This window comes from Talpa europaea, assembly GCF_964194135.1.
Source record: "Talpa europaea genome assembly, chromosome: 14".
NCBI classification, from domain to species: domain Eukaryota; kingdom Metazoa; phylum Chordata; class Mammalia; order Eulipotyphla; family Talpidae; genus Talpa; species Talpa europaea.
In genome coordinates, this window is record NC_140082.1 from 25,176,252 (window position 1) to 25,199,676 (window position 23,425).

Consider the following 23,425-nt stretch of genomic DNA (forward strand, 5'->3'; position numbering starts at 1 on the left):
TCAAAGAATCAAGGAATGTTTTTTCTCTCTTTTCTTTTTAAATATTTATTTATTCATGTGTAAAATTGGGGAACATGAGCTGGGTCAGATGAGCTGGGGATGTGGTGAGAGGATTCACCAGACATAGAGTGGGCAGATTGACTGAAATCCACTGCTAATGGGGTGAGACAGGAAAGGTCGGCTGTGACATAAGTGGGTTAGCTCCCTGGCCAGGGACTGAACTTAGGCCCTGGAAGTGATAGTGCTGAGACGTAACCACTGGGCCACCAGTGCGGCCCCAAAGAATGTTTCTTCTCAGTCATCAAAGAAATATGTTACTCTACCAGTAAAGATCTGTGTTGAACTGGCTGCATTACAGCAACAAATATACTTACCACAATTAGTTTCATCAGACCCATCTGAGCAATCTGGTTTATAGTCACAGACAAGGTGGGATGCAACACACCTCTTGTTGTGGCACAAAAAGTCAGTGACTTCTGGGCAAATCTCAGAAGTCTCTCCCACTGGGGAAAAACAAAGGCATTATTTTGTCACATTTTCAATAAATTTGAATAATCTTTTAGTCATTTTATAGATCCCAGCTTATTAAATATACAAAAGATTTAACAACTATCCAAGGTTGACTCCAGAACAATTCCACTCTCAGTCCCACTTTCAACTGCTCAACAAAAAAATCAGATTGTACTTTCAAAGTATATTACCAATCAAGAACTTATCTTTACCTACTACATAAAACCATACTCAGAATCAAGATGTTATTGATATTTTGGGTTTGGTTCCAGCTAAGTTTTCTAATCTCATTTACTGAAACTCTTCTCATTAAGCACTTGCAGTTAAGCTAAACCCTGTGACTGAAAGTTTCACAAATATGCCACTTCACTTTTTTTCATGAGTTCATGCACACTGTTACTTTTGCCTGAACTGACCATTCTTTCCTGTGTGGTCTGCTTATCCTCAAGACGCAAGGAAATAACTTCTCTCTCTCTCCTGTCTTGATATCCTGTCAAGGACTCAAGGAAATAACTTCTCTCTCTCTCCTGTCTTGACATCCTATCTTGACATCCAAGCCCCGGGTGGGTGTCTACCTCTTTTGTGTTATCAAAGAACACTTTTGTCCAAGTCCTAAATGCTTACCACTTCATTTAAGAGATGTTTTCATGTGTGGCTGTCCTTCTAGACCTCAAATAGCTTAGAAGTAGATTTTTCTATGTTTTCTTGGGCAAACACAGTGCCTAATAGTTTGTATATAACAGTTTGTACTTTAAATTGTGATTATAATAATTGATGACATAGTGCTCCCATCTAAAAGGGATTTAGAAAAGTGAATTGATAGAATTTTTAAAGCAATTCACTTATTTGAATATAATTTTAAATGACAAGAAGTCTAAAGATAATACTTCACAATTTCAATGTGATGTACATTAAAGGCCTAAAATCATTGTTATCAAATTCAACAAATTAAATAATTTTTAGTATTTCTTGGTTGCACAGGCATGGATAGGTTCAAGGATGATTTACATTAAGTTGACAAACTAGTGAAATAGTAAAATTCTATAAACTTCATTAAAATACACTTCTATGGTCTTTGAAACATACCCAGAGCAATAGTTAATACCTTCATAACTTCCAGAAATAATTTACTAGTAATATGTAGCCTAAATTTGAGGAATGAAGAGAGGGTATCTATGACAACAGCAAATATTTCAACTATGACATCAATAAGATGCAGCACTAAAGGTCATGCTTATTGAGTGGTTTATAATCTTTGCCACATAATTTTAATTAACACTAGTGAGAATTTAGAGTTAACTCAAACAGTTTGTGGACACCATTTAGTATGCAAGTCCATACATTGGAGATTTTTCTTTTTGATGCCATAGGCTGTGAAGGCATATAATTACTCCATAGGGGAAATATGTTTTGATTTATAATTTAAATAGTTGGTTCTTTAGTTTTTTTTAAATATTACTAAATTAGACTATATCTCTAAATGAAACTATTTCCTTCACAATATAGAATAACAATATAGAATAGCAAAGACATAAAGAAAAGTCAAGTCAGTGCTTTGAATTTCATTAAATTGAGAAATAACTAGAATATTCATGGAACATGAGTTTCACCAAGAAAAAAAATAAAAAGAACCTATATTTCAAGAAACATATACCTCCCTTAAGATAAGAATATAGTAAAATAGGATTTCTTAGCAAAAAAACATCATGATAAATAGAATAGGTAAAGAATGTCTTTTATATTTTTAGCCATTTCCAATTTCTTCATTTAGTTAAAATGATAAAAGCACAATAAAAAGAACAATTTGTACCTATGTTGAAAAATATGTGAAATAACCTCAAATTTCACTAGCTGATGATACAAGAATGAAAAGAACATTGGTGTACATAAAAAGAGAATTGAAGATAATTGGCAGGCAGAAAATGACAAAAGAAGATGACTAAATATTTATTTTAGCTAAAAAAAAAAAAAAGATTGACTGACACCTAAAACTAAATAAATATGAATTGATAAAATCCTAAACAGAAGAAACAGTCTGCAAAATACTTTTTAGGATCAAAACCTCAATTCCCCTCTTTTGATTCTGGGACTGCTAGATTTTCTTGTTTAAATTTTAGTTTAGAATATTAATAAATGCTTTTTAAAAAATTGTTTACATTTATGTAGTGAGTGAAATCTCACAATATTGATATGATTTTGTTAACTATTCTATATCCTAAATTTCAATATAAATTTAATATTTAAAAATGTTACTATGCTATACATTATATGCATTTTGCCCAAAAGTACATATATGCTTTAAAATAAAATCCCTGAAATTGGGGTTTATGTGTTTCTGTAATAGTAAACATATATGAGCATCTGAATGCATTCTCTATAACAGAAACACTGATATATTTCTATCATCTCAGCTAGTCATTTAACCAATTAGAAAAACAGACCAAAGCAGTTTCTTTATGATTTTCCTTTATAAAGTATCATTCTTCCCAGTTTCTTTATCACTTAAGTTTGGCAGCATTGCAAATATGGAAAATTCAGATTTATTTGAAGGAAGAGCAATATTTAGGGTTATAGAAGGGAAGGGCAATATTTAAGGTTATAGAAAGGAAAGAGACTCAAGATAAAATATTTTACAAAATGATCATGTACTCCAAATCTTTTTCACAGACCAATTACTCATTTTACTCATGTTCTCTCTTACTCCAAAAAGAACTATATCAGGGGAAAGTTTGCAAATAAAAGGCAATCTCAACACTTTTAGATTTACCAACACAACCAGCATTTTCAAATGTTCATAAAATAACAATAATATATTTGCTATTTTTTATTTACCACAACCATTTAAATCTATCTTACGTGAGAAGAATTGCTAGGTTTCAAGGTCAATGCACATATCAGACAAATGATAGCAACACATCTGAAGCAGCAACCTCAGTGATCTCAGTGACAGCAAAGTTCATTTTGTGTCAAAATTATCAGAAGTGTTATTGGAGTCGATGGACCATGTCTTTGTGTACAGCAAGAGTTCATGGAAATATAAAAAAATGTGATTCAACTGTGATACACAGAGGCAAGTTGCATGCTAAGTGGAATATATCCTCAAGATTGACTTTCCATGTTTTTAAACAAAAAGGTAACTTTTTACACTGTTTCTAAATTTGTTTGAAAGACCAATTATATATACACTTTGGCCATGAAACTCAGATTTCTATTTTGTATTAAGATAGGGTTATATTTTAAATATCCATTTTTCTTTATGAATTCTTTATGTAATTTAAGAATATCCAATTGATGAATCCTAAGAGATACATATACACAGATATCAAATAATGGTTTAAAGTTTAAACAAAACCACTTTTATAAGGCCTAGAGAAAAGGATAAGGAAATAATTAGAACATAAAAGATCACCAAGAAAATTCAGCAATGATACCTGCCAAAGACCACTGTGCTTTAATGCATGAAGAAACATTTCTAGTGGTTTAGTGATTCAGAAGTTCTCATCTACTCCTGACCTCTTTTCAATTCCTAGTAGATACTGTAAGAATCATTGGCTTATCTAAGAAGTATCAGAATTTCTATTCTGGACTTTACTGTGGCACTTTATAGGTAAAAAAAATGTCTTCCTTTTTGGACCCCTCAATTCCTTTAGTTCCCTAGCTACAGAAATCAAATTCCTATTATTCCATGATTTGTAACCTTCATTCTTCTCCTTGGTTCATTTTCCAATCCAGGTCTTCAAACACCAGCAGGGCAAGTTGTGACACTAATTCATCTTCCTTGACATTTCCTTGGGTATCATATTTACTGCCATGATTTATTTACAAGCTAGGGGTTGGTAACCTGATAACTACATCCCAATCTGTACCTTTTCCTGAGTATAGTCAATTCTGATACATTTTTTTTTAATATTAAATTTTATTTTTATATTCCCCTATACAATTGCAAACGCCCCATTCTGACCCCAATCCTTCCCCTCCCGCCCCCCACCCCCCAAAAAGTGTCTCTGGTTCATAGTTTTTTGTTGATTTTGATTTTCACTTTCTTATATTCATTTTCCTGGTCCCTTATTTAAGTTTTCTAGATTCCTGCTATGAGTGAGACCATCCGGTATTTTTCTTTTTCTTTTTGGCTTATTTCGCTGAGCATGATCCCTTCCAGCGCCATCCATGTTGCTGCAAATTGCATGTGTTTATCTTTTTTGAATGCTGAGTAATATTCCATGGTATATATGTACCACATCTTCTTGATCCAGTCATCTATTTTTGGGCATTTGGGTTGTTTCCAAAGCTTAGCTATTGTAAACAGTGCTGCTATAAACATAGGGGTGCAGGTGTTCTTTGGAATTGATGTTTCTGTGTCCTTTGGGTAAATACCTAGGAGTGGAATTGCTGGATCATATGGAAGCTCTATGTTTAGTAGGTCCAGAAATCTCCACACAGCTCTCCATAGTGGTTGGACCAGTCTGCACTCCCACCAACAGTGCAGAAGAGTTCCTTTTTCTCCACACCCTCGCCAACATTTGTTGTTGCTAGTTTTTTTAATTCTGATACATTTTCTTTTGCATTTCACTATAATATATTGGACACATGAAATAAGACAAAAAATACATATTTTCTTCTTATTTTGTCTCCTACTTTATTTTTCTCTATTCTTTGCCTCACAATAAACTTCAGAATATCCATCTATAGATGGTTCCACAGATCCTTTTTTAAATCTGTATTTGCCTTTACTCATTTTTTTTTATGATCTCACCCTCCATCAGTCAGAAGTGGAGATATTTGGCTATTTACATGTATGTTCAAATTTTTATGGCGTATAGGTTTTGCTAAGTAGTGATTTCTCAGCCAGGCACATTATTTCTCAGCTCCATTTTCAACTAGGAAGATTCACAAGTGTGAGTTCTAACCTGCAGTGAGACCATAAAACTTTATACACTGTCATGCTCTTTTTCTCTTTTGGTTGAACAGGAAAGTGACAATAACTGGGATGGACATTGAAGGTCAGAAACCGGAGTTTTGTCCATGGCCCTGAACAAATGCATGAGAAAAGTTTCCCAACATATTTTTTTCACCTTCAAATTACTACAGAATGGATAAGACATGAACTTCTTGAATTGGAATACATTTTTGTATTACTTGTGATAACAGTAGCCTAGTCTAATACAAGTAGAATACAATGATGATGATTATGATGATGTTTATGATAAAGTTGGTGACCCTGATGCTTATGGAGAATTGATTGCATGTCTCAACCTGTTTAAGCACATCACATACATTAATTCATTTAATTCTCAAGAGAGTTCCATGAGGCAGGTAAAATAATTTTTCTCATTTAAATTACAGAAGTTCACAAAGTTATTTAATAGCAAAGTCAGAATTCATGCTTTGACTAAATATTCTTTACTCCTAACTAATAAACTTGATACCAAGTCTCATCTTGCTCATATGTACAATCCTATAAGCCACAAGTTAAGTAATATTTCTCCCAAGGCCAGTTTACACATGGAGCTCTCTTGGGGTCTGGATAATTTCAATTATAGCACATGGTACTGAAATACTGATGTATATTCTTTTTATATTTATACATATTTATATAATTTTCTATTGAATTTATATACCATAAAACAGAGAAACTAAATATGTTACTTCTCAGAAAAAAAAGGCAGAATCCTTAAAGAAAGCTAGCTTATAATATTCATCATTACATCCCCAATACATAGCCCAGACAATATTAAATATTATTAAATATTTGCTGAACTATGTTTAAATTTGCCAAAACTGCTTAGAATCTACCAGCACAATCAGAACTGGTGGCTATTTTTTTTTTATTTTTTTTTAATAGAGGCATGTTTTATTTATTTATTTATTTATTTATTTGTTTGTTTGTTTTGTTTATACATGCACTGGGTACAGTCAGAAGCACGGGAGGGTGAGAGAATTCACCAGAGCCAGAGCGGGGAGCAGAGCAGGCAGAAGGACCAAAGTACACTGCTGAGGGGAGCAGCGGGCGGCAGGAGAGGTCTGCGCGCCATGTGGGACCCTCCTCTGGTGGCCGGGGAGCAGCCGGGGATCGAACCGGCGCCGCAGAGGCCGTGGGCAGCTTCGCAACCCAGCGCTCAACCGCTGCGCCACCGGGGAGGCCCATGGTGGCTATTTTAAATACAGTATAAATTTTAACTATTGTGTGAGTACCAAGTACTAAGAACTACATTTAATGAATTTTAAAATCATTGGAAAAAGTCATTTCCACAAAACTTCGCAGTTATAAATGGTTATAAGAAAACCCTTAACTATTGAAATGTGTTCAGAAGATAAATAGGCTATATAATAATTATTCTCACTGCCTAAGTTATTTTCTCAAATGCAATATATTATTTGACTTTGAGAGTCTTTACAAACAGTTAATTATGCAATTTACTGGTTGCTGCACAAAGTCTGTGGTGTGTGATGACATGAGGTACAAAGCAAAAATTATCTAAAGAGAAGTGAGCCAAAACAACACAGAGTATAGAGATAATAAATACTCTTTTTGAGAGAAACAGATTTGGCATGAGACATAAAATTATAGGGAGAAAAAAAAAACTCCCAAGGAAATTTTAATAATTATTGACAAGTGGGCCTTCTTCTAGGATATATCTACTACATTTTGGATTCCAACTCTAACTTAAAATAGACCTAAGAAGAATGAATGTCATATGTTTGGACCTAATTAAAATTTTTCCAATTGCTACATTAAGAGGGGAATGCACTTTGCACAAAGTTTATCTACATTGCACTGGAGATGAAATCTAAGGGAAAAAAATGCACACTAAAGCATCAGTATCATATATATCTGTTGGAGAATGTCAAAAGAAGAGAATGTCAACAAGCTTAGTTGATAACTTTTGCTTCAGAGTACTATTTTATTTCACTTTGTTCAGGCAATTTTCTCACAGAGTTTATTCTGAAGCTTTTGCTGATCTGCTCAAAATATTAACACACACTAAGGATATAAGCACATTTGACTATATCATGTAATAGATGATTCATTTGAGTTAGTTAAAATCCACTCTTTTTACATCTTACCAAGCAAATCAGTAATTACTCTTTTTATTTTTTTCTCTTACGACCACTATGGGAAGATAGAGTAATAACTAAACTGAAAGTCAGTATTCCTAATTTCCCGCCTCCAAACTGTAAAACTCCCAAATAATCTGAAACAAAATCATTCAAACACTCTGGATTGGTAAGATATTTCCACTCCAAAATTCTATGCAGTTTTGAATATTACTTGAAGACACTTTCTTAGTTAAGTCATTGAAAATTTTCTGGTTGTTTTTAAAAATTATAAATGCAAGTACAAACATGCTGTAAAAAGGATCCCTGGCCTCCCCGGTGGTGCAGCGGTTGAGCGCTGGGCTGCGAAGCTGCCCGCAGCCTCTGCAGCGCCAGTTCATCCCCAGCAGCTCCTAGGGTCCAGGTCCCACATGGCCCGCAGACCTCTCCTGCCACGCCCACTGCTCCCCTCAGCAGTGTGTTTCGTCAGTCTGCCTGTTCTGTTCCCCGCTCTGGCTCTGGTGAATTCTCTCACCCTCCTGCGCCTCTGACTGTACCCAGTGCTTGTATAAATAAATTAAGTTAAATTAAATAAAAATAAAAAGGATCCTAAAGTTATTGTTTTGAGCTATCCAAAAATATATTTTATTTATGAGGTAATATGCAACATCAAATATCCATTAACATTTGGGGCATTACAGAATTAAAATTTTCTCTGGGAGTGTCTCAAACCACAGGCATTCCCACTCCAGCACATATGCTGCCAGTAGGATGTGGAGTCAAGAGTTACACAGAGTCCAAGACTTTGGTCCCATATCAATAATGAGTAGGAATAGCTGGAAAGAAATCAAAACATTGACATTTTTCCTTACAAAATACATAAAAATGATTAAGCAAAGTACTTAGGCTAATGAGATGGAGAGTTTGTGAGTATTGAAATGTAGAAACAAATACTCTGAAGTGAAACAAATACAAATACTGAAACAAATACTCCTCAAGAGTGGGTCATGAACATAAAAGCTCAATGTATGAGAACATATCATAAGGATAAAAAACATAGATGGCTAAAGATTTATAAAATCTATTATGTGCAGCCTTGGCTGGTGTTCAAAGTAAACACAAGGTGAATACGTTTCCTGGTTCAAGGTGACTGTTCAGCTATGGCTTTAAGTTCACCTCTTTTTTTTAAGATTTATTTATTTATGCATACAAGAACTGGGGTAAGAGCCAGAGGTGCGAGCGGTAAGAGGATTCACCAGAGACAGCGTGGGGAGCAGAACAGGTGGATTGACTGAAATACACTGCTGAGGGGAGCAGTGGGTGAGAAAGGAGAGGTCTGCTGTGCCATGTGGGCCACCTCCCTGGCCAGGGATCAAACTCATGCTGCAGTGGCTGTGGATAGCTTCATAGTGCTGCAACATAACACCTTGTGCCACCTTGGAGGCCCTAAGTTCCCCTTCAATGGTCAGAGTTCTGCAGCAGACACCCTTGTCTGCAGGTACAAACCCATGCTCATCTCTATAGTCATCATCTCTTAGCTCCCCCTGATGCTCAGAGTATGCATTCCAGCAGTGAGGTCTACCAATGAGAGGAAAACACCTGCAAAGGCTTTTGAAGCAGCTTGGTGCTGCATCATCAGAGAAATCTGAGATTCTGTGTCTAGAATTGGGAGCAGTGGCTCTGAGTAGGCATGTGCTCTTACTTCTCAACAGATTCCTTGCCAAGTAAAGAGGGACAGAATAGAATCCTTTAATACTCATTTCCCAGAATCTCAAGATACAACTACAAGGCAGATTGATCTAAAGATAGATAGCTGATCAGTGATAGGCCAACAGGATTATATCATTTGAGACTGAATGTTTTATCAATGCACATCAAAATGGCAGGTTTATGGGGCACAGAAGTCTAATGGGTACTAAACTCTGGAGCAAATGTCCATGAACCTCTGTATTTCCCAGTGAGGCTTACACAATTATTTCTTCCATTTTCTGACTCATTCCAAAGTCTTTAGAAAAAATGGCCTTGATCTATTTAAGGTTGGTAAAATTTATTTCCAGTACATGTGCTAAAAAAAGGACAGAAGCTGTTAATTGCATTTATTATTGATCTTGTCTCCACACCAGAAGTAGAAAGTCTACAACAATGATCAATGATGTGTAACAAAGAAAAATAAGCCTATGTTCAAAGAAATATATGGTGTTCCTTAAAATACAAGGTACTAGAACTTTTCTGATTTGGTACTATTAAGGGGCTTTAATGAGAAAGAAGAGATTTTGATTTGTTGCGCAACCTGATTAAGACTTTAATTAGCCCATCTAATCTATTATTTATGTGGCAAGGTTACTGTAGGACACTGTTACATGATTTTCAATTTATGTGCAAATTCAGGGTCAAATAATGATCAAGGTATGTTTTTCTGCATAGAATGAATACATACAAGATTAATCATAGCATATTATCTTTGACCCTTTCTAAGAATTATCTTACAATCACAATATGTATAAAATTTAATATGCATATGATATTTCAATTAATCTTCAAAATTTAATGTAAATAAAGATTTAGTGTAGATAAAGATGATTACTGAACCAGAACTCATGATAAATATTTACATGGGTTATATAATTGTTAACAAATAGTTTAGTCACGAAGAAAAAAATTTACAACTGCATAATTTGGTTAATTAGTATTTCTGATGCTCAGATTTTTTACCTGACAAATGGAGATATTGAAATTTCTGTATAAATAATGAAATTGTGAGAATGTTAAATGAGATATTGTTTTATCTTGTGTCACAAGGCACAGAAATAAAAATTAGTCCACTGACACAGCAGAACCAGATAGTCATAGAAGAATGTGCCTTACCCACTGATCTATATTCTTTCTCCCCACATGCTCCATTTTGGGAATGCTTATTTTTTTAATTTTTCCCTAGTATTTGGAGATACTTTTCTCACCATAATTTAACAAATTTAAACTTAAAAATTGAGATATAATTGACTATTACATTAGTTTCAGGTGTATAATATAATGATTCAATATTTGGATATAACGTGAAATGATCAACACAAGTCTAGTTAATATCCATTGAACAATTCTTTCATTCTCATGATGAGAACTTTTAAGATTTGCTTTCTCAGTAACTTTGAAATATACAATACAGTTTATCAACTTCCTATTCCTTTGTGTTGTTGAATGGTTGTTTCATTTTATAATATTTTTGTAGGAAACATTTAAAATCAATTTGAATTATAAAGTGGGGATATAAAATTCATAATCTGTCACTTATTTTCTATGAATAAGTTACTTGCTTCCTGAATGCTAACTTGTAAAATAGGAGATATGCTTCTTAATACATTCCTAGGTAGATGAAAGAACACACCTACTCTTTTGTTTTCTTTTACTTTCTAGAAAAATGTAATAAATATGATGATATACTGAAGATAACACACAATTGATGATATACAATTACAAATGACCCTATTTTGTCTCTTTATGATATTGAAAGAACTATATCTCTAAAAATAATGTAGTAGGGCCTCCCCAGTGGTGCAGCGGTTGAGCACTGGGTTGTGAAGCTGCCCGCAGCCTCTGCAGCACCGGTTCAATCCCCAGCCACCAAGTGAGGGTCCCACTTGGCACACAGACCTCTCCTGCCACCCGCTGTTCCCCTCAACAGTGTACTTCATCAGTCTGCCTGCTTTGCTCCCCGCTCTGACTCTGGTGAATTCTCTCACCCTCTTGCGTTTCTGACTATACCCAGTGCTTGCATAAATAAATAAATAAATAAATAAATAAATAAATAAATAAATAAATCTTAAAAAAATTAAAATAAAAAAATAAAAATAGTGTAGTACTATTAGTGTTACTCAGTAAGCTGACAATTAGATTGAGTCAAACAAAATCAATATTATGGGGCCTCCCCTGGTGGCACAGCAGTTGAGTGCTGGTGCAGCCTCTGCAACGCCAGTTTGATCCCTAGCCACAGGCGAGGGTCCCACATGGTGCACAGACCTCTCCTGCTGTGCCTGCTGCTCCCCTCAGCAGTGTATTTCGTCAGTCTGCCTGTTCTATTCCCTGCCCTGGCTCTGGTGAATTCTCTCACCCTCCCACACTTCTGACTGTACCCAGTGCTTGTAAATAAATCTTAAAAAATAAATAAATAAATAAATAAATAAATAAATAAATAAATAAATCTTAAAAAAATCAGTATTATCAAAATATAAATTCTTATAGAACTTTAAAATGGGGGGAAGAAAAAATGCAAACTTCTACATGAAAGCTGGCAAGTTGGATAGTAACTCTGCTTTCTTCTGTCTTGAATCAACACTTCTAGTAATCATTCTGCTCCCCACGAGCAAAAAGAAATCTCTTGTTTAATAAAATTTCTTTCTTTCCAAAATCTTAGATAAACTTTTGAACAACTTTACTTTTTAAGGTTTCAGAAAACTTACAGATTGAGAACTAACTCTAATAGAAAATTAGTATGTTACTAGGAAAGTTATTAGAAAAGAGTTGAGGAAGTACATTCTCACTTCTATGATACATTTCACGATTGTATTTTCAGAATTACATTTTCGGTTGTACATTTGTCTTTTCCAAAACATCTCCAAGTTCAGGTCTTGGCATGGACACCTGAAGCTCTGTGACCTACATTATCTAGGTGATTGAATTCTAAGATCAAGTAACATATACAGGGTACTGAGCACCAGTCAGCTTCCCTGGGAACATGAGGTATAAAATCAAATCCCTAAAGGATTTACTAATCAGCAGAATTCTTTGAAGTGTCCTCCTCATCAAAAGAGTAGAGTTGTAACATCACCAGTACCGAAATCACATTTTTTAATTGTCTCAGTGAAATGATATTTTTTTTAACTCCAAAGACTCAGTTCTTATCATACTTTATTTTTTTGTGTGATTTATAATTTTTTATTTTATTAAAATTTTATTTTTATATTCCCTATATAATTACAACCCCTTATTTTGACCCCAAGCCCTCCACTCCCCATAGAGTGTCTCTGGTTCATAGTTGTTTGTTGATTTTGATATTTTCTTTCTTATATTTATTCTTTTTCCTGGCCCCTTGTTTAAGTTTTCTAGATTCCTGCCCAAAGGGCACAGAAACATCAATTCCAAAGAGCACCTGCACCCCTATGTTTATAGCATCACTATTTACAATACCTAAGCTTTGGAAACAACCCAAATGCCCAAAAATAGATGACTGGATCAAGAAGATGTGGTACATATACACCATGGAATATTACTCAGCATTCAAAAAAGATAAACACATGCAATTTGCAGCAACATGGATGGAGCTGGAAGGCATCATGCTCAGAGAAATAAGCCAGAAAGAAAATGAAATGATATTTTAATAGGAGAGAAACAAAAAATTAAACAGCATTCAGGTTTAGCTGTTCATCCCTGGGTTTGCCTCTAAGCGACAAGGTGTATACTAGAGAAGGCATGTCTTTCATTGGCAGTATATATCACAGCCCTATTTTGGAAATCAGAAAGAACTTTGCAAATCATGAAGTGGCACAAATGTATTTATAATTGTTTTTTACATTTTCTGTGTAGTTTGTAAAAAAATTCTAGTGTGGTCATACTTCATATTTAGCATGAAAAATGACAACAAGTTTCTATTTATTTGTTAGAGCAGCATTTTATATCACCCAAAAATAGCTCTCAACTTAAGTGCTGGTTGAATTATACTTGGTTGAATTTACTTTACATCTATCCACTCGCTTCCAGCCTCCTAACTTATTTTCAAGGGTTTATTTTTTATTTAATTTAAATTGAAAAAATAGATTCAGAGAACACTTTTACATATTAGAAAAGAGATGGCATAGATGGAAGGGAGAAATTACATGTGTAGCTGAAGAATGGAGGTGATTTTATCACCTAACATGTATCTATAAATTCAACAATTATAAAATCTCTTTCAATTGAATTCTATGTACTCATACAAGTTATTATGGCAGAATATTTTATAAAGGTTAAACAACGATGAAATGGCTAGATAATATATGTGCTTCCAAATGAAAGTGTTTTCCAGAAACTTACCAGTCATGCAGTTTTTAAATTCAATATCATCAATTGCAGCTCCACCTCCTAGATCCCGTGTTCTGATTCCTTGAAATATAACTTCAAAATTTCTTAACTTTCCTAGAAGGATGACAGCCTTTTTCCAATGATCACCAGAGTTCTGTTCACTTTCTTGCCATACTTTGAATAGTCCTTTCTCTGTCTAAAGGTAGAGAAGTTTGATTAGGAAAATAATTAAATATGTAATAAAAATAAAATTATTCAGAACAGAAGCATTTGACCAGTAAAAACTGATATAAGAAACATTGCAATTTTTATAACATCTATGATATTTTTTACTCATCAAAACAGAGGCATATTAATCTATTCAAGTGTCTAAAAGCTAAAAGAAGTAGCAATTAACTTGTTTAAAAGTGTTCTACTAGGTTAAATTCACCTCTACTTACATGTACACAGAATTCTCTTTATTTGATGGAATCTAAACAATTTACAGGACCCCTAAGTTTACAACTCTGGCTGACCCCTTAACTTCTATTTATATTCTTTAATTATTGAAATGAACCTCCTTCAAAAAGTTGAAATAACTTACAGAGAAAAAATGGTATGAAAGGAGGTAGATATAGAATATAATATTTACCTCTATTGGATAAAGGAATTCTGAGGAGAATTGTACATAGAGGAAATGTGATCATTCCTAAGATCCCTTTGATTTCAAAAATTCACTAGGAGATGATTGTGTTACTTTGAATATTTAAACACTTCTAAAACTATATGACTTTTATATGAACATGAACTATGCAAACATCAATTATATTTCTACAGCAAATTTTTCAACTGTAAAGAGAAAAATTAATTTTCTCAGTGACTTATGCAAAAATCTCCTCTGAATGGTCCACTGGTAGTACAATATTCTAGTGTACAAATAGTTCCTGTATATCATGTATCCTGTATATCATGACACAACACACATGACACACAGAATTATTGTAATGACTGAATAAAAATGACACCCACCATAAAACAGAATATAATAAGCCAGTTAAACACAAGACTTAAATTATTTATGCTGCTCTGGGGCCTCCCTGGTGGCGCAAGAGGTTAAAGCACAGCACTGTGAAGCTATCTGCAGCCTCTGCAGCACAAGTTCAATTCCCAGCCAGGAAGCTACCCACATGGCATAGCAGACCTCTCCTGTCTTGCCTGCTGCTCCCCTTGACAGTGTATTTTGGTCAGTCTGTCTGTAGTTCCCCACTCTGTCTCTGGTGAATCCTTTCACCACCCTGCCCCCAGACCTCTGACCTGTACCCCGGTTCTTGTATGCATAAATAATCTTTAAAAAAACTTTATGTTGTTCTTTGCTATTCTAAACCAGGTCCCTCCTGAAAATTAGATGTTTTAAAAATCATGATGATAAATATATAGCAATGAAAGGAAATAAATACATTTTTCCAAAGAAATGGAAAATATCTATGTTACATAAACCATTATGCTTATGATTAGTCCAAAATAATTAATACTTCAGGATCAACGTTGTGGTCTTATGATGAATTCACAAAAAAACTATGTCTCTGAAGCTTGTAATCAAGGCAGTACAATAGAGGAAAATATTCACTGAAATGGCATCCAGAAAATCAAACAAAATGTTTCACCAGATTTACAGCACATCACTGTGAAATACATAATTTATAGATTTTTTTTAATACAGGCTAAAGAAATAAAGATGAATATTTGAAGAGAGTATCCAAAGAAGTTACACATTCATAGTTTCATACTTCCAGGAAATGAATATTAATAAATATGGCTGACACCTTGTTCTGCTCACAGAGTAAGAGATCAATCAAGCAGTTCTTCCTCTATTACAAAGAGAAAGTAGAGCTACTTATCAATTACTCTAAAATTAACTTTCAAAACAGCTAATCATATAAAGATAGATCTTTTATGTCCTTTTTGAAACAACAACACATCTTCACTCACAGAGACTCATGTAACTTCTGCATTGAAGGGATTGGTAAATTCACACCTAATTAATAGAACTTCATATCTTTCTGATGACTAAACAAGAGAGGCCTTTTTCAAGGTCAGTCTTTGACTCCCAGTGATGGCTTAATGATTTGGAATCAAAAGAATGATTAGTTAAATTAAAGATTAAAGTAGAAAGGGTCTGTCTGGCACCTAGCAATATAACAGGCATGCATATTGATGAAAGTCTGTTTTAATTTATAAATTTAATTCACTCTGCTTATTTTTCCTATTAACCTCCTGTAGTTTATAGAACCACTCATTAATTGTGCCCATCCCCCAAATGGTTTTTAACAAATATTCTCAAAGAAGGGTGTGTGATCACTATAATCAATAAAATGAGAACCATTTCTTAAATCTTACAACCGGCCTTTTAATAAATAAGAGTCTTGACTAGTATAGTCATTGTCATTTATGTGCTAGGAAAGGAAATGATGGAAAATTATTTTGAAAATCAACCATTTCGAAATTAATAAAGGGTTATAGTAGAATATCATTCTAATATATGTTATTGTTCTATGTGGGAAAAAACATATCAAATCTTATATCACAATTGTCAAAATTATTCATCCAAATGTGCAATGGAGATTCACTTATTTGTTGACTTATCCATCTAGTCATTCCTTATGTCATCACCATTTGATGCTCACATAGTACCTCACATGTTAGACCCCCGGTCTACCTGGGGAGAGTAGAAAGTCTATCTATGGAGGTAATGATATAATGTAGGAGATAGTCATAAAAGTAAGTTTGTATAAAAGTACTCTATATGGAATATTAAATATTTCAAAATTAATACATATGCATAAAATGTTACACAGAGCAACTTTTTCGTATGTGATTAAATATCAATCCCCCAATTTTTGTTCCACATTAATTACTGATTTATTTACTTATTATTCTGATTCCAATTCTTTAAATAGAGAGAAAAATGTCTCACTTCCAACTCATGACCTTGACACTGCCAAGAATATTTCTTTTCTACTCCAGCACACATTAAATTCAAGAAGCAAAGGCAACAAACATATAAAAAGTAATTAACCACACTAATAACAGTAAAAAACAGACGTTAAATCAAAGTAGATAAATTATAGAAATTGAAGAAACACTCTTTTATAACTTAACCCCTTATCCCAACTTGGGATTGATTTCTCATTTATTATGCATATCTTATCTTTAGAAAACATATCTTATTGATTGCATATTTGTTTGCCCAGTATGTTTATCTTCATAGTTTATGCCAGTTATTCCCTTTTGGGTCATGTAAAGAAGGCAACAAGAAATAAAATTACAAACCAACTTCAAATTGTAGATATATATTAATAAATTATGGCCACTTGGAATTTCAGTTTCATATATTTGAGGTAAATATAAAATGTTCCACATTCTTACTCATTTTTTCCAAAACCAATTGATCAACAATTCTTTTCTCCACTGTTACCTTTATCATATTTGAATCATTCTATTATCAGTCTGATGGCTCTAGTACTTGATCAACATCATACTTATAAATACACAATGTTTTTTATTCTGGGAAGATTAAGTGGACTGACTTTTCCATGTTCCTCCTCCTAAGTAGAACTGGGTTCTGGAAAATGGAGAGAGGGTAAACTACAATGGGACCTCAGGATTCAAGTAACCACAAATAGATTTGAGAATCTGGCAACCTGGAAATCTAACAGGCACAGACTGCTTTATTTAGCCAAAGGACCAGGAAAGGGAAAGTCTAGCAAGAAGGACAATATTTAGACAATAACTGCTCTACAGTAATCAAACACCACAGGAATACAACAGTCTGACCCTACTCCCAACAGCAAAGACTGAGCAGAGAGATATAGACTTCCCCCCACATCAGAATGCAAGGGCTCAAGGATCCTCCTTCCCAAACTTCTTTTTAAATAAAGAAAATCTAATAACATTTTCTCCAAGTAGACCTATATTAAACAAATATGTAGAGGATCTTCTTTAAATAGAAAGAAAATGATAAAGGAAGGCAACTTGTAACAACAGGAAGGAAGAAAAAACAGCAAAAAAATATGATGTGGTATATGCATTTATTGGGGAATAAACCTATATTCCTGAAACATATAGTAAAACAGTGGCATGACAATAAAATAATAAATAAATGAAATAAAATACTTTCTAATATAGTTTTAAATATATATGAAAAATATAAAGACATGGATATTATAAGTGGGATGTGTAAAGGCACATGGAGGTAAAATTCCTAAACGAGTCAATTCAGTCTTAATGTTGTATTTTAATAGGTCTCCATTTCATTTTAGTTAGTTCCCACTCATCTTTTAATGGAATAACCAATTCCTCATGGCAACGTTCTTTGACTTCCTCTACTAGGTTACTAGGTGATTACCCCACCACAGATTCAGAGGTCTGTGTACATCTCCTTCATAGCACTTATTACACTTAAAGTCCATGAGAATGAGGGATTTTTTTTCCATCTTATTTACCTTTGGTTCTTCCATTCCTAAAACAGAATTTGGACTAGTGTAGATACCAAATAAGCATTTGTTTCATTAATGAATGTATTTTTAAATTTACCTCACTGAGTTAGATGTTGCATGGATTATTAATATTGACTGAAAGTTGGCTCAGAGCTTCCCTACAAAACTTCTACTGGGTTTTAGATTCTTTCTCTGATATAGTTAAAAACTAATTTCAGTGGGATCAAACTGTACAACTTGTCATTATAAACATTTTAAAACTAAAAGCTATGTCCTGTAAACAATAAGTTACTCATTCATATAGGTAATTTTCCTGATATATATTCCATAACTTTTCTAACTCTTAGGTGATACAAAAAGGAGTTAGAATTATCCATAATAAAAACAGGTTGCAGAGCTGATTGTTCTAACAGGTAAATTCAGAACAGTTCCTGCAAGATCTTTACAATATTCTTTTTGTAGAAAAGGCTCACTAACCCAATTAAAATTCCCAGTCTATGATATTCAAGGTGATTTCCTACTTAGTAGCTGATGACTGATTTCAACTGTCTTTCACACTACATTTGGTTTCTGAAGGAGAAAAACATTCATATAGTTGTGTGTAGAAGAACAATGGGAAAAAATAAAAACGAGAAGTCCTTAGGAAGCATCTGACAGGAAGAATAATAAGAGGAGGCAGCAAGGTCTAGAGCAAAATGTCAGTCATGAATGATTGTATCTGTCCCTTGGCACACTGCTGTTCAGGAGGGTTGATAATCATTTGATGCAAACTGACGAGCATTTTATGACAAAATTATTGGCTCTAACTCAGCTCACTTGTCTTCCTTGAGAAGGGGAAATAATGAAAAATAAAATAAATAAATATGTATGAGATAGTAAATGTGTGCAAATGATTAGGATGTTTCAAGCTAACCCTGTTGTACCAATTTCTCTTTCCAAAGGGAAACTGTTATACACATTTTATAGAGCAAGAATAAAAATTTTCAGTAGACATTAAGATTCTCAATATGAAGCCCTCTAAAAGTCAATTCTTTCTAGTATTACACAAAAAATACAAAGGTACAAAGGTGTTACCATTCAGCAAAGTATGCATTATGTATATACAGGAGAATGGAAAATTTTTCTTGATTGAATATGTATCACTAGATTCACAAGAAATAGGGATATATAAAATATTCTAACTTTTACCCTCAAAATATATTAATGAAATAAAAGATATGTTAAAAAATAATTACAAACTTACACAATGAACATAAAGATGAAAAGACATAATAATTGTAGGAGAATTAAGTCAATAGCAAAAGGTAAGTTTAACCATCATTTCATATAGGATTGGGTTTAAGAAGGATAAACTGTGATTTAGTAATTAAAGATTAGCACTTCAACATGAAAAATGGATTTATTCATGTTTTCATTTTTTTTCCCACTTCTTCAATCCATGTATTAAATTTAAATTGGGCAGCCTTCTATTTCTGGGAACAGTTGACACTGGACAGTGTTTCCGGACAGGTTAAGAGGAAGAGTAAAAAATTTACAGCACCAGATGCTGCTAGTTCAGGAATTATTGCATGCAATTTAATATTTGGTCTGAGTGTGTGTGTGTGTGTGTGTGTGTGTAACATTTATCTTATTAAGATGAATTCCTTCACCGACTATTCCATGTCTTGTTCCTCTGTTTTCTATCAAAAATGCCTAGTATAATATGTCCTATATAGAACATGCTAAATAAATTTATAGCTATAATTATACAAGAGTCTTAGATAAAGAGTATATAATGCTAATAACAACCCAGAGAAGTAACTATTTGTAATCTATTGTATAAATTCAAAAGCTGGAAACTTGAAGGTAGTGGTACATGGTAAGAAATATAAGAACAGAGCAAAACCCAGATGTTTCTGAATTTAATGTTCATGCTGCCACCCACTACCTAGCATCAGAGAGCTTGCTAAGAAGAGGCTGTCCACAAGAAGCAGGTAAGCCCCTGCTAAATAATTCTCTTTAAAGATGCAATAACAAAACTCACTCTATAATTTAGCATTTGGACATTTTAACTGCTGAAACACCAGAGTAAGAACTAAAAATGAAAGTTTGATTTGGTTGAGACTTTCAATTTATTATGTATATAAAAAACAAGAGTCTTGCTCATTAAGGTTTAATATCATGAAAGAGTCACGCATATGCTTAAGACCTCCGGCCACAGAATTGAGACCAAAATGCCCATGAGTAGTGAATGAAATACTCAACAATAAAATTGTAAAAGCTTACGAAGGACAAGAAGACTATATGGAAGTAATATTTATTGCATATATTTATTCATGTCTTTGTTCCAAGGATTAAAGATGGAGGTACTAGATTATAACAAAATGAAACTGAATGAGACAACTGTGTAAGAGAAAACCTATATGATAAAAATTAGGCAAATTCTAACATACTGACCTAGATGTCAGCTGTAGACACTCCACATTCATTTGTGAAAGAGCTGCAATATTCACACACCACATGTGTGTATGTAATTGCAAAGAGATAGGTCATTAGAAATGTTAGAAAAATATATTTAAAAGAATATGAATATAAAGTTCAAACCATAGATTTTAGATGCCAAAGTTTCCTTTCATTTATCAAAAACTGAAACTGCATGTAGGCTTAACAGGAAAAATGTTATGACCCATTAGTATTGTCTTCCATGCCAGTTGGATGGAAGGACAGTACCATGTAATTTAAGGAACAGGAAATACCTACAAAAAAGCAGTACAACTCAAAAAATATAGCTCATAATTATTTAGACAGTATCATTTTTAATCCATCTTCTGTTAAGTGAGACATTTTGGGAGAGCAAACACACACACACACACACACACATATATATAAACATAGATCTTCATTTTTTTAAGGATACGGTTAGTATAGTGTCCTATGACTTGGCAGGCAAGAGACACTAATGAATGAGCTAATAGCTTTGCCACTTAAAAAGGCTCTAAGGATAGAGATCCAACAATATCATCTTACTCCCCAATGCCATGAAGCACAGAAGTCTCCACTTAAATCTATTTGTCCTAAAGATGTAGAGACAAATATCTAGACAGATTTATTCTTTCTTTCCTCTCTAGTTCTAACAATTTCAAAAGAATGTACGGAACCCCTTTTCATACAATAAATAGAAGAGGCACAGGACTGTTTACCTTTGCTCAACCCCTTCATTCTTATAATACACTAATAGGCACATTCTTCTTCCAATGGCATACTTGTCAGGCTCCAGTTTAAAATATATTTAAATAAATAAATTTAAATATATTTAAATTTAAATACATTCAAATAAATAAATTTAAATACATTCAAATAAATAAATTTAAATATATTTAAATAAATATTTAAATAAGTTAAAATATTTAATATATATTATATATAAACACACACATACGTGTGTGTGTATTTTAAATATATATGTATACACACACAGGTAGGTATTGAAAAAGTTGTCTACATTGGGGAAGAAAAGGAAGTCAGGTAAACAAATATTTGTGCCTCATAAAGAAGGTATGCCTTTAATGAAATTAATCAAACAAGGAACATGCAGTAAAAATTAGGTAAAACTTCTAGAGACCATCCACTCACCTCCTAATCACCAGCACTTCATTTCCCTAGGCTTTCTCCCAGGTCAACAAAACACTGAATAGGTATATATACATATACATGCACATATATACACATATGTACCATATCATGTATGAATATATATTTACTACCATACTGTGCATATATACATACATAGCTCTACTGTACCTTATTCAATGCTACTATTTCTTGAGAGTGACCAAAAGTCATTGTCTTTTACTGCATGGCTGAGTCAGTAATGATGAAGGAAGGGAAGAAGGAAGAAATAATGAATAAAAAGTGAAAACCAAACTGAGGTGAAATCAAGATAAATAGCCAAAATTATTAATACTAAGAAAAAGAAAAGACGTTTTAAAGCCTTGAATTTTACAGATTAATAAAAAGCCTTGGATCACTTCATATTCTTTTACTAACTGTTTAAGTTCAGGTTACCACCTTCCTTAAAAGTCACTCTGGCCGATGAAAATATAGAGAATAAAATGGGACCCTCAATCAATCCAAAAATAATTTATATTTATTATTAGCATGATTTTTGGGACGTGGTCTTCCTATTCTAATCCTGTGCTCTTTTCCTTTGTTGCATTTCCTTTTTATTTCCCTATCATTTAATTATAAAAAGCCACCCTTTTGTAAGCTAGCAGCCCAGAATTCTCTGGTATCTGATGTTAATCTGTTTGCTGGTTTTGCTGCCAACATTCTCAACTCAGAATTTTATCATTTTTGGACAAAGGCCATTTCAGAAATTAGAGAGCAAAAACAAATGTGATTTTTAAATCAAATGGTATTACTTAACACCAGACACGTTGGGAGGAATTTCTGTATACAAAAGCATGTTACAGTGAATTGTTTTTTTCACAAATACAACAATCACCATTCTATAATATTATTAATGTAGCATTGAGAGTGACTTTAGCATAATTAAAAAAAATCCCATGTAGAGAAACAGATCTCATGATAACATATGTTTCTGTGTACAATGGTTAGTAATGTCTTATATTCAATATTGAGTTGAAATTAGTTAAGATTACATTAAAAATCTATTGGCATAATTACAGAAATATGAGCTGAATTTCCAAACTCTTGGCTCAATTAATTTAAATAAATATATATCCTAAACAAATCATGTATATTTTTCTTTTCCTGTTTTATTTTAGACTGCACGTATTACATCAATCTGTTGCTCAATTGGTTTCATTTGTGTCACCCCTATTAGATTAATGTCCAACACAAATGATCCATATGAAATAATGATCTCACTCCATTCTTGTCATATTTGCCAGCCTCTCCCTATGTCACTCTGTGTTCATTGTTAGGATGGTTTTCCTTATGCTGATTGAAATTAGATTCCCTGCTGCATCGTGGCCTTCATGAACAGCAGAAGGAATGCTTCAGGGTGACATGTAGCTGCCAGTTATAGAAGGATCTTTCCAGTTTGTTACCTGCTAGGATCTGGGCATCAAATGGGGAAGGAACACATAGGCTTCCTCCCAGGATCTGAGTCCCTTGACTTCATTTCTCTTCATCCTTGGCAGTAGGTTAGTTGTCTCTATCTCTACACACATGGTGACCTGCCATTGAGGTTCCTCAGTATTTTGACATTCTTCCATGGACATTCAAAGTGTCACCTATACTACTTTTCCTGCAGGCAGGATGACACATGGCAAAATAAATTAATTTAACCCTTGGCATCAACTTTTGCATAGAGTACTTCGTTATAGGATATTGATTTCTTGGGGATCATT

At 33.5% G+C, this 23,425-nt stretch overlaps 1 protein-coding gene across 1 annotated transcript in view; it reads right to left on the reverse strand.

Annotated features, from left to right (window-relative positions):
* The window catches only part of MALRD1 (MAM and LDL receptor class A domain containing 1), a gene marked incomplete at its 3' end in the record, with an annotated part of 364,653 nt that overhangs the window by 126,439 nt on the left and 214,789 nt on the right, over window positions 1–23,425 (reverse strand). The window contains exons 29-30 of the mRNA XM_084254012.1: window positions 13,609–13,792; window positions 375–503 (exon numbers count right to left, since the gene is read on the reverse strand). Of these exons, the coding sequence (XP_084110138.1) occupies window positions 375–503; window positions 13,609–13,792 (313 nt within the window). The remainder of the gene's footprint in view (window positions 1–374; window positions 504–13,608; window positions 13,793–23,425) is intronic.